The sequence below is a fragment of the Squalius cephalus genome (assembly GCF_949319135.1).
Source record: "Squalius cephalus genome assembly, chromosome: 12".
NCBI lineage: Eukaryota > Metazoa > Chordata > Actinopteri > Cypriniformes > Leuciscidae > Squalius > Squalius cephalus.
In genome coordinates, this window is record NC_137133.1 from 11,431,775 (window position 1) to 11,444,440 (window position 12,666).

At 36.7% G+C, this 12,666-nt stretch overlaps 1 protein-coding gene across 2 annotated transcripts in view; it reads left to right on the forward strand.

Annotated features, from left to right (window-relative positions):
• Window positions 1–11,177, forward strand: part of prkchb (protein kinase C, eta, b) — a 48,251-nt gene extending 37,074 nt beyond the window's left edge. For both annotated transcript variants that reach the window (XM_079887342.1, XM_079887341.1), the window contains 11 exons: window positions 49–83; window positions 176–255; window positions 348–477; window positions 577–707; window positions 828–974; window positions 1,095–1,268; window positions 2,581–2,735; window positions 5,689–5,827; window positions 5,953–6,141; window positions 8,032–8,178; window positions 8,977–11,177. In XM_079887342.1, the coding sequence (XP_079743468.1) occupies window positions 49–83; window positions 176–255; window positions 348–477; window positions 577–707; window positions 828–974; window positions 1,095–1,268; window positions 2,581–2,735; window positions 5,689–5,827; window positions 5,953–6,141; window positions 8,032–8,178; window positions 8,977–9,123 (1,474 nt within the window). In that variant the 3' untranslated portion in view covers window positions 9,124–11,177. The remainder of the gene's footprint in view (window positions 1–48; window positions 84–175; window positions 256–347; window positions 478–576; window positions 708–827; window positions 975–1,094; window positions 1,269–2,580; window positions 2,736–5,688; window positions 5,828–5,952; window positions 6,142–8,031; window positions 8,179–8,976) is intronic.
• Window positions 11,178–12,666: the final 1,489 nt, after the last annotated feature.

Consider the following 12,666-nt stretch of genomic DNA (forward strand, 5'->3'; position numbering starts at 1 on the left):
TTAAAGTATGGGATGCCATGTGGTTATAAAAATATAATCTTTTCCCAGGGGTGTTATTGGAAAGCAAGGTTATCAATGTCAAGGTGTGTATGGTTACTAATATTAGTGGAATCATCATTTTCCCATATGCATATACAAGGAATAGCAACATTCACTTTTTGCCTTACTATTCTAGTGTGCGCGTGTGTGGTCCATAAGAGGTGTCATAACTTGATTGTAAGTGAGTGTCCACGTATGAAGAAAGATTTAAATGAGGTAAGAGAGTGAGTGAGTGTGTGTAAATGCATGTGTGATGACAAAATTATGTCTTGTGGATCCATTTGACATGCATTTTATTCTGTGTACAGGGCCAAAGGCAGGGCTTCAGCGTCAACTTACCCCACCAGTTTAGAGAACACAACTACAAAGTTCCCACATACTGTAACCACTGCGGATCTCTCCTGTACGGCCTGATGAAACAGGGTCTCCATTGCAAGAGTAAGCACATATTTACTCGACTTATTGGAATACGTTTGAACACGGCTGCTTTGTAGTCAAAGATTGTTGTTGTCATCTGTGTGGTGTGGATTTGTTCAGGTTGCAAGATGAACATCCACAAACGCTGTGAACAAAATGTTGCACCCAACTGCGGTGTGAACAGTACGGAACTGGCCAGCAAATTGTCAGAGATTGGATTGCTCAACACACTCTCCAAACGAAAGTCTCAGGTATCTTCATAAAAGCCATCTCGAATATCAATAATATTTGCTTTGGTTATATGCACTTTGTGAGATATTTCTCCAAATTTGTGTACATTGAGTACATTTCTCCGTATGTTTTCTCCATAGAGTTCTCTGCACATGACAGGCTCAAAGGCTCAGAACTCCATTAAAAGCATACCACCAGCATTTGAGGAGCAAGAAGACGAGACTGTTAAAGTTGGTCTGGAAGACTTTAGTTTCTTACAAGTGCTGGGAAAAGGCAGCTTTGGCAAGGTATTGCACATGCAACTATGCCTCATTACCAAGATTACATTCCCTTGCATTTGATGATTATAAATTCTCAATATGTCCTGGCACTTTTAAACACAGATGTGTATATGTGTGCATCTGTAGGTGATGTTGGCTCGTCTAAAAAGTGACCACAGGGTCTTTGCTGTGAAAATGCTGAAGAAGGATGTCATACTGCAAGACGATGATGTCGAGGCAACCATGATTGAGAAGAGAGTGCTGACTCTGGCCCACCAACATCCATTTCTCACACAGCTCTACTACTGCTTTCAGAATGTGGTAAGAATCCTCAAACGGATTTAAGGTGCTAATAGCATGTCATATGATGAATAGAGGTAAAATAATGACAATATATTGTAAAAGATTTGATAAATCCCATATTCCATACATAAGGCTTACCCTTGAATTACCCTGAATTACGCATTACGCTGCGTCATGTTTTAGGGAAAAGGAAATGTCTGTAAACTTAACAGATAATGTCCTCACAGAAAATGACCAGTATCATTACAGTGTACATTGACTGAACTCTGATAAAGGAAAGTTTGATTCATTGTTATAAAAATTCATTCATAGGACAATAGAAGAATCTAGAAATCCTTCTCAAACAGCTTTCGGGAAACCAGAGTAAATGCCGTCATCCGGTCAGGGGTGAATTCTGTTCGGTGTATGATTTGTTGACATGTTATCGGGTAGCTAATCTGTAACGTGAGCCTAGAAGAAATCACGCTAGACTTTGCAGTAGAGGTTAACTTATGTCATCACGGTTCCCACATTGACAAGTGTTGTTGAATGTAGACACTCCATTTCCCTCACTCAACCAGGAAACACAATGCTTTTTGGCAAAACCCCTTGACATCATGTCAAAAAAATTGTTTACATTCCTGAAATACTTTTGTTTTATCTTCAATCTCCTGAAACATACTTCAGTCTCCTGAAACTTAATGCGAATATTTCCTGGGGTTAAAAATCTGACAGCTGAATAATTGGTCCATTTAATGCTATCAAATGCTACTGATACTTGATATACAGTACATAAGATTACTGCTCTTTCTGAGAGCATCATTTAAAATAAAAGCCACCCAAAAGACAAACTTTAGAAATAATCTAAATTAGTGATCTCAGTTGCAATACCCAATGTAAACAGTAGATGGAGCGTCTTGGTTAGTAATGGTATTCACTTCCTGCTTTCCATACCGAAAACGTTAACAGGAAGTGATGCAAGTTTTTGGTTGACTTACATTTGATCATACTATTGATAAATTGATAAAAAGTGACAGTAAAGACATTTATAAAATTTTGAACAGTTGTGTATATTAAATAAATGTTTTATAATTGTAATAGATGTTTGTGTAAAATATAATATATAAATCGTTGTTTACAGTCATTTTTACATTAATAGCATCAATGTGTTATAGAACACAAGTTCAAATACCGTACATATTACAGGTTTACATGTTTATTAATGCTGGAAGAAGTAATAGAATGAATATATTGAATATATTCCTTTGTATTTGACTCTTTTATACTTTATAACATGTTTTTCCACATTATTTTTCTCTGTATTTGCTAACCTGTGCTCTTCATTTCCCAGGATCGGTTATTCTTTGTCATGGAGTTTGTGAATGGTGGTGACCTCATGTTCCACATCCAGAAGTGCAGGCGTTTTGATGAGCCACGAGCACAGTTTTATGCCGCGGAGATCATTTCGGCCCTGAAGTTCCTTCACTCCAAAGGAATAATTTACAGGTGAGGAATACTGTGGATCATGTTAATGCCACACATATCATCTCATTATTTTATCTTTTCTCTCTGGTTTAAATTTTGCTACATTATTTTGGAGCTAGCTGTCCAAGTTAGCTTATCTTTCCAGACTGTTTTAATGTACAAAACATGTGATTCCTTTGTCAGAAGGAAAGAATATTTGAAATTCATTATGTTCATCTGAAATTACTGTAGATTTTCACACCCTAGTGCAACTGCCCTTCAGTTGTTTGCTTTGACATGCGCATGTGTTCAGTCTACGCATGTCCTGACACATTTCGTCAGATTTTACAGACAGTCTCCGCCCTAGACTTAGTCTTCTTATTCCTTGTCGGAACATTGAGCTCTTCCTGGCAGTAATCACATGACCTTTGTCTACCTGAATAAGCTTTCCGATCACCCTTGTAATAGAGCCAAGCCAAGCCCAAATATAAACAGATCTGGCAAACTGCTTTGCCATTCAAATGAGGCTCGCAGCATTTACAAGCTTCCCTGTGGGGTCTTTTCTGGAATTCCAGTGAACTTTGCTGACCCTCTGTCGTCTTTACAATCATATGGGCCTCTTTATGGCCACTCTCACCTTTCCTTTCGATTTTATTGGGCTTTAAAGCAAATTATTTTAGGGTAATTATAACGCTTCTGTGAAGTGAAGCTTATGGGGAGAAGAGCAGAGTCCCGGGAAAGATGGCAGTGTTGTATTGTAAGAGGACTATGGGGACATTTTGAGTGTGGACTTGAGCTGACGTCACAGGCCTGCCCAGCATGCAATGGAGTTATTATTACATAAGCTGTTTACTCAGAAAGACAGAGAGAGCAAGGGAGGGAGAGTGAGAGAGCGGCCTGTGGACTGCTCTGGTTTTATCACATGACTCTTTTTCTGTTACAAAGTGCAATATAGCACAACATATTATTCTGAATAAATATTAAAAATCCCATCACAATATTTCAGCATTGATTTTGAAGGGAAACCTGTAACACACCTTTTATAAAACCAGCAATACAACGATTCGTTGACCTCTGTGTCATCAAGCTGCTCCTCTCCACTTCACCTTACTTAACCCTGATCTTATATTAGATGCTGTAATGCTGTGTAATCTGGCTCTGCTCTAATCCGAGGACTAGACTATACTGGATTTATTCAAAAAGAATGGACAGTGCATGAAGGAAATGAAGAGTTCATTAATGACTTTAGTGTTTTAGTTTCACTGAATAGTAAGCCTGTTATACCCGGAGGCTTGGATAATGTGCAAATGCAGAGTGTTTATTGACCTCTCAAATTGTTCCACTGTTGCTAAATTATATCTGGTTTCCAAAAGGGCATCAGAAATGACAAACTCTCCTTTGTTGTTTTATTCTTTTTTTAATTAAATGATAAACCCTTTTTTAAAATCAGAATACTTGGTGTTTGAAGACTTTTGTTGCAACATTGCAAGAGTCTTGGGTTGTTTTACGTAGAGAGGAAAGCATTCGGTTACGTCAATGATGGTTAAGCAGAAGAGAGATTTGCCCATTTTGCGAGCTCTGCAATAGTTCTGCCAGTTCTCCAGCTGCAGATTCGGGCTGTGGTTGATGGCCAGTCTGGTGAGTTTGCCATGCTGTTATTTTTGCCAGCGCCAGCCCTGTGAGAAACTGTGAGCGTGAGTCTCTGCATGTCTCAGTGCTTGTTCACTAGGCATAAAGTAAAGGAAGTTAAGATATCTTTTTGATTTTGTAGTAGTCTCTGTCTTTCTTTCTCTTTTCCATTTGTGTAAATTACCTGATTCATAACACTTGAGAATAACATTTGTATAAATTATTTGAGAAGAAACAAGTTTCCAGAAACACACACACACACACACACACACACACACACACACACACACACACACACACACACACACACACACACACACACACACACACACACACACACACAAACATTGTGTTTTAATGTTTCATTTTCAAATAAATATACAGTATATCTTAGTATATCTATATATCTTAATATGATTTATAAATACAAGGATTTCGGATATTGACGTCTTTGTGGGGATATTTTGTCCAGTGTTGAGGCTCCAGTGTTACCCTGACTGAACGAAGTAATGGGAGATGAACCAACACGTGTGTATAGTGTTGTTGTAAAACACTCTATTCTTTGTTGTTTACTGAGTAATGCAGCACAGTCATGCACTTTTAACAACACAGTAAAGAGGTCACCTCTCAATGTGTTCTCTGTTAATTGTTTTCTAATGAAATTAGACCACATTTCCTTGGAAACCTTTGGCCACAAGAAGCTGTTAATCCAATATACATTCCGTCATTCTCTTTTCCACTGGATCAATATGGCCTTTCCTTCTCTGATGACAGGAGACTGAATGATACTCCTCTTGCTGATTACTCTACACACTTGTGTCGCATGCAAGCATTGCAGTACACGCTCATTTGTCATTGTGCGTCAATGCCATGTGAACCTCATTTGTTATTCACTATTGTATGTTTTGCGATATTTAGTTTACATTGTTCGTGCTACCGCAGGCTGTCTTTCAGCTTGTTACTTATGACTTATGTGTAGGCACACATGAATTACAGTTGTAATTTCTTTCAATCAAAAAATTATACAAAATCGACAGCTGTTTAATAAAATATGTTGGCTATGTAAAGCATTCAATAATGCTTTTAGCTTCCGATAAGAGTGTATTACTTTTTGCTTCATTTGATGCATTTTAATGTTTAAATCCTTTCAGCAGAGTTGCACACATTTTGTCTCAAAATAAGTGAAGAAAGTGCAGAAAACATCTGTAATTAACCAAAGTAAAAAAAAAAAAAAGTAAATTATTAATTATTGATATTTAATAACAATAACTTTTACCTTTTTGTCACTTACTTGATGGTTACACCCAGTACTATTTTACTGTTTATTAATAATTTGAGTTTTGTCATTCTGTTTTGTGTTTTAAAGGGACCTGAAACTGGACAATATTCTCCTGGACAGACATGGCCACTGCAAACTGGCAGATTTTGGCATGTGCAAAGAGGAAATCTTTAATGGAAAACTTACTAGCACCTTCTGTGGGACTCCAGATTATATTGCACCTGAGGTGAACATTACTATAAGAGGATATATAAGATGATAGTTAATGTGTGTGTGCGCGCGCGTGTGTGTGTGTGTGTGTGTGCGTGTTCTCTTCACATGTAGATGTTTAATGCTGTGTGTCTCTCTCAGATCATCCTGGAGGAGCTGTATGGCGTATCAGTGGACTGGTGGGCTCTGGGCGTGCTGCTTTATGAGATGCTGTCGGGACATGCTCCATTTGAAGCGGAGACTGAGGACGAGCTGTTTGAGTGCATCCTCAAAGAAGAGATCATTTATTCATCCTGGCTCAGCAACGAGGCAGAGGACATCCTTAGAGGAGTGAGTCCAGATCTGCAGTCAAAAAATCAGATTGATTACACATGGTGACTTAAAATAAGTCAGACCAAAACAATTTGTCTTTATAAAATGTCTCTTCGTAAACACTGCACGTTTACATGCACGCTCTTAACCCGATACCGCTTAATAAGCCGACAACGTGTGTGGTCATGTAAACGTGTTAAACCTTTTTTCTTTAACACCGTAAGGTCATAAACAGCTTAAGAATAAACTGATCGACACAGCTAGATTTTTGCCCATTTCCACTTTTTCTCCCAGCATGTAAACTCCTTAATCTGCGTTCTGTCAGCTTATTGAAGTGTGCATGTGTGACATGTGAGAGAAATACGTCCTTATATGGCAGATTAAGCGCATCCAGCCACAGCGAGTGTTTCACGGTAGGCGAGTAAACTCTGACTTTTTCTTGACCCAAGAAGTATAGAAAATGTGTTCTCTTCTCATGCAGCCAAAGGACAAGTGGTACAGTTGTAGAAACCTCAAATACTAGAGGAGAGTCTTTCCTGCTGACATTTTGAAATACTCTCAAATACTGGGGTTTTTTATGCTTTATTTAACAGCACAACTCACATAATGAACAGAGTGTAATACATGGATGCTTACGTTTTGACGTCACCACCAGGCAGGCAACAACCTGTTTTTTTTATACAGTCTTGTAAACGGGGTTACGTGCATTGGCGGGTTATTGATTTGCATGTAAATCGGGTATTTCGTCCAGTATGTTTACACGTTAATTGGAATACAATTGGCCTAAGCACATGCTCCAAACAGAGGTGAGATGCATGCAAATATTTGATTATCTAGACTGTAGCTCAATCACACAAAGAAAGGCCTGTCTCAATTAAAGCTTTAATGTAAGCGTACTCAAAGACCCCACTTGAATCGAATCCATTGTTTTGTACTACAAGTACATTTATCTGACTTTTACTACACCAGTCTCTTTACTTTTACTCTAAGGACACAACCCAGAGTCTGGACTTGCATCTCAGGCAGCTATGTTGGGAAATCTGTGACTTTCCTGGCAGTGACGTCTTATGATTAAACCACTCTCTTCCTCTTCCATTGTGCAAACATTTCAGAAAAAATCTACTCGAGGTCTTCATACTGAAACCTGATTCTGTTCTATTCTTCAACAAGCTCTGATTCTTCTTCTCAGCAGAATAACCTCAAATCTTGCTTCATTTAAAGAGCTCAGAGTGAACATGTTTCTTGGCAGTTCTGAGGGTCTTGGCCAGTTGTATGTAAGCACCAGTAAAACTTGATGAGGCTAATAAGGAGCAGAGAGCACAGCCTGTGAGCAGACCCCATTGCTGCTGTTTGACCCAAGATGTCACTATCACAGGCTATCCCTGCCCTTTGTGCCTCCTTACATTGTGCTCCATGAAGGGTTAAAGAGCTGTGTCATGGTAGAAGGATTAACATCATGTGACTAAGTAGAGGTCTTCTCGTATAAGTGGAGTAATATCCCAAAATCTCCTTTCCAAGGGCTTAAGTCAGTGATCTGATCTATACAGTATTGTGGACAGTAAACTTTGCAGACCAGTATGACAGAGACCATTTTGGCAACCAAGTGCAATGAAAAAGTGGTAATCTAAAAATGGTAACATCTAAATTAATTGGTTTTATTCAAGTCTACAATGCTATTTAACATAACTGAACCAACTTATATACAGTACATTAATTTATAGCAAAAAAAACATTTTCTGTGAAATCAGGTATAAGTCTCACTTTAAGGTAACATTTGTTACCACTTTTTTTTTCTTTTCTTTTGCATTTCAAATAAATGCCTACATTTGCAAAGATTGAGCAAGTACACTCTTCAAGCACTGTGTTCAAAAGCTTAATAATGAAGATTTGTGTTTGCTATCTACCCAGTTACTCACCAGAGACCCAGCGTGTCGGTTAGGCTGCATGGAAAGAGATGGAGGGGAAGAGGCCATTACTGCACATCCGTTTTTCACAGGACTGGACTGGGAGAAGCTGAACAAACGAGAGATCACACCACCGTTCACACCTCGAATAGTAAGCCTACCTCTGCACTTCTACTGTTTAATTCTCTTCTGTGTGTTGTATGTAGACATTGACCAATATTGATTCAGTTATGGACTTTTTTTTATATTGAATAATCAGAACCAATTTTTATTACTGATTTATTTAAATTTATTTAATAAAACACTGGTAACACATTAATAAGGGTTCATTTGCTGACATTAGTTAACAACATTATTTACCATGAGCTACAATGAACAATATGTCCACAGCATTTATTGATCTTGTGTCATGTTAATCTCAACATTTACTAATACATTTTTAAGATCAAAAGTTTTATTTGTTAACATCAGTTAATGTATTGTAAAATAACATGAACATGTACATTTTATTTACTAACATTAACACAGGTTAATAAATGCTGTAAAAATATATTGATTATAGTTAGTTCATGTTAACCAATGTCAAATCTGAAGTCTTTGATCGCTAATTTGGATCCACCTCCAGACTGTAACAAATAGCCTTGATTATTATTATTATTATTATTATTATTATTTATTCCATTATAATTACAAAATTGTTTGATAGAATTGAAGACATTTTACAATACTTATATTAATATATTTAACTATATATATATACATACTTAAAGTAAACGTTTAAGTAATTTAAGTAAAATTACTTTAGTTACTTTACCAGTGAAATACTGTTGTTGAGTGCTATTCTTCATAGATGCACCAAATTATGCTATTTTTCATTAAATAACCAATATCCGATTCATTTGAAAAGTGTTAATATTGGTCAAAAATAATGTTTGGTTTTGGTTTGTAGGAATCTATTGAGGATGTGGCAAATTTTGACCCTGACTTCACCCAAGAGGAACCCTGTCTTACACCAATCGAGGACAGCCTTTTCCCTTTCCACCAGGATAATTTTAAAGACTTCACTTACACAGCTCCAGAGCTGCGATGGAACTAACATTAGCCAAGGCTTATTTAGATTATGTTACTTTCCCTTATCAACTCTCTCTAGCGAACTTGTTGTAATATACTCCGCTGACAGACTTGTTGCTACGACAAAAATATGGACACGATTCAAAATTTAGAAGAAGGCAATGCAATATACTCCACAGCACCATCCAGTGCTATTGTTGTTGTTATTGAGTCATTGCAATGAGTTAATTTATGTATTGTAAAGTATTGCTAACTAAAGTCTGAGTAATAAACTTGAAAATTCCTTTTGTAACAGATTGTAAAGAACAATTTTGGTTTACCTAAACCACATGTGACACATATCACCTGTCCAGTATTGAATAATGAATCAGGGGATCTGTGGCTTGAGATAGAAACATTAAATTTTCATGAGAAAAACAAAAAAATATATCCTTTACACCTCAAAGACAAACAGAGCTGCGGTCATGTCACATTTATCTGTAGGCCTGCAAATCCTCCATGAATTATTTATTACCCTCGATTTATTTGTTGTTCTCACGAGCTCACCCTGTATTTGAAGCAGCGTTAATGCACTCATAATGCACAATAGTGCTGCTCACTTTGATGGGATTAATGAGATTAAGATGCTATTATGAACATTATCCATATTTAGAGTCAGGTCGATTCGACACTGCCAACTCATTTCAGTTTCATTCAGTGACCAGCTTATACAACTGGAATAATGGCCCCATTCATATGCTTTTTTCCTTTTGATTGTTTATGCTTAAATTTCATGTGTGAAAATTTGGTTGAAGGGATTGTTTTTGTTTTTTGCTATTCAAGCATTCTATTGTTAAAAGTGACTTGGTGAATTACCCAATATGGGGTTTTACACACTTGCCCTAAACCAGTTTAACTGGAAACTCTGTGGCTCTGCCTCTGACACATTTTCTTTGGCATCATGTTCTGGCAGACAATATAAGTGATAGTGAGTTATAGTGACAAACATGTTTGAGATAGACAGACATCTTCTCTTCTGAGATAGTGAAGAAAATGTATTGGTCTGCTTGTTTATTGTCCAGCACTTTATTTTTGATACTAGTTATATATATATATGCCAGATTCAAGGAATATTGCGGGTTCAGTACAGGTTAAGATCATCAGTCAACAGCATTTGTGGCAAATTGCCAGAGAAAATATTTTTTACTAATTTTCTGTAAAATAAACAACAAAAACAAGGCTACGATGAGGCACTTACAATGAAAGTGAATGGGGGGGGGGGGGGGGGGCATTTTTTTTTTTGAGGATTTATAAGAAAACATGTAAAGCTCATAATTTTATAAAAGCACATTACTTATTTTCAAATTTGTGTATTATTTGAGCTGTAAAGTTCTCGTCAATTTTATGATTTCCTTGTCATGGCAATAATGTTGTAAAATTGGATATAACTTTACACAGAATAGATTAGATATTATAAATTTATTAGCACTAAAGTCATGCAAACATGTACATCATTTACTTTTTGTGGCTCTACTATTGAAACAATGAGTATTTTAACATTTACGGATTGGCTCCATTCACTTCCATTATGTTTCACTGTAACCAGTGTTGATATTGTTTCCAAAACCATTTTCCTGCAGGCCATATGATGAAATCTGAATCTTCAGTGATGGTGTGTGAAATGTTTTGACTTGCAGTCAGGTGCTCTGGTGATTTTCCCAGTTAGGCGTATGGTGTTAAACTGCCAAAAACCAGCCATGTCTGGCTGGATGGAGGCTTCATGACTCAAACCATTCATTGAGTCAGCATTGCTGAGAAGTTCACTGGGTTCCTCTAGTAAGACATGCGCCAATTGTATTACATTCAAATTCAAAAGTAATGGTTTTGGCAAGCAGGCTAAGCTCTTACTGGAATTGAAATATTTCTCAGCTAATTCAGGAGCTTGAATGTTTTCTGCGGTCTTCAGTAGAGTTTGGTTGTTCACTTTTCCACCTTCATTTCAAATGCTTAACTATTAAAAACAAACATCTTGGTCAGTTACAGTCACTTGCACATGTTACAAAAGATGACGTTACAGGGAAATAAATGATTTATAACAGTGTTTACAGTGTTATTTTGCAGTAAAGGATACGCTGATTGCTTTTGATGAAACATTTCCCAACAGCAACATGATAATTCCTCTAATCTTTCCTGAATTGCTGAGAGAAAGCAACTGCTTATTTTTAGAGCCTTAAAGCCCTTCACAACCCACTTTGACAGGTGAAAGAGTTTAACACCTGCTAAAGCAACTTCTTTGCTTAAAGGTTTGATCAAAGCTGTCAGGTGCTGGTAGACTGAAACTTGGTTAAAACAGCAAATTGACACACAAGCTCCAATCTTTTCTTTCATATATCCATATTAAAAACATGTATCACTCTTTATACAGTCAGGTGATCTTATCATATATGTTTGGTCATGCACAAACCATAAGATCATTTCAGTTTCATTGGTTTTTCAGTCATGTTGTCCATCTGGTTATGTCTCTCAGTGATCATGAGTCAATAACAGTCACTGCCTCCACATCAGAAACCTTCCATATGGCCTTGGCTGGATCTGACACTTAACTCCTATGATGCTGTATCCACTGACACGGTTTATAAACAGCAGTTAACAACTATTTTCATGGAATACTGGAACAATTTGATCTTTAAGTGAATTTGACAGAATTGTGAGCTTAAATATGTGCATTTACATATGAATCTAAACTACCACTTAATCATTAAAAGGACCTGAGGTTACACTTTATTTTAAGGTGACGTATATTTTACTTATTCAAGTTAATTAAAGGGATGGTTCAGAGTCATTTCAACCTAGGGTCGTTTGCACCATGACCTCGAGCCAAACACCCGCCGCCACTAATATGCACTAATATAAAAAATAATAATAAAAAATAATAAAAAAATACATTTAACTATGTCAACTTAAAATGTGTTACATGACCTGAATATAGGCCTATCATGGTGATAGTAATTTCATGGTGCAAAGGACCCTAGGTTGAAATTACTCCGAACCATCCCTTTAATGTACTTACTATTGGGTTACGGTTAGGGTAAGGGTTTGGTTTAGGGTTAGATACTTGTAATTATGGATAATTTACTTTTATTACTATAGTGAGTACATGTAGTTACATTTAACTATGTCAAATTAAAATAAAGTGTTACTGGACCTGAATGTAGGCCTATCATTTAGATTGGTGATTGGTGCAAAATGAGGTCTTACCAGCAGAAAGAAATAGGCTAACACTAACACAATTGAGGAAACTGCTCAAATTTCTGCAAAACATTTCACCATCAACATCAGTACTTCCCTATACGAGCAGAAATCTCGCACCAACTAAAGGTAACTATAACAGTTAGTTGGCAATATTGTCCACAACAACGCACACCAGTTTTCTGTTTATGTCATGTAGTCTATACCTCTTTAAATTCTTGGGTGAATTCTGATTATCTGTCAATGTTTTTATCATTCATCAGATGAAAAATAAAATCATTCTGAAAGTGATTTTTGTCAGTGTTCATAGGATTTATTTAAATTGTATTTTAATGAGTGA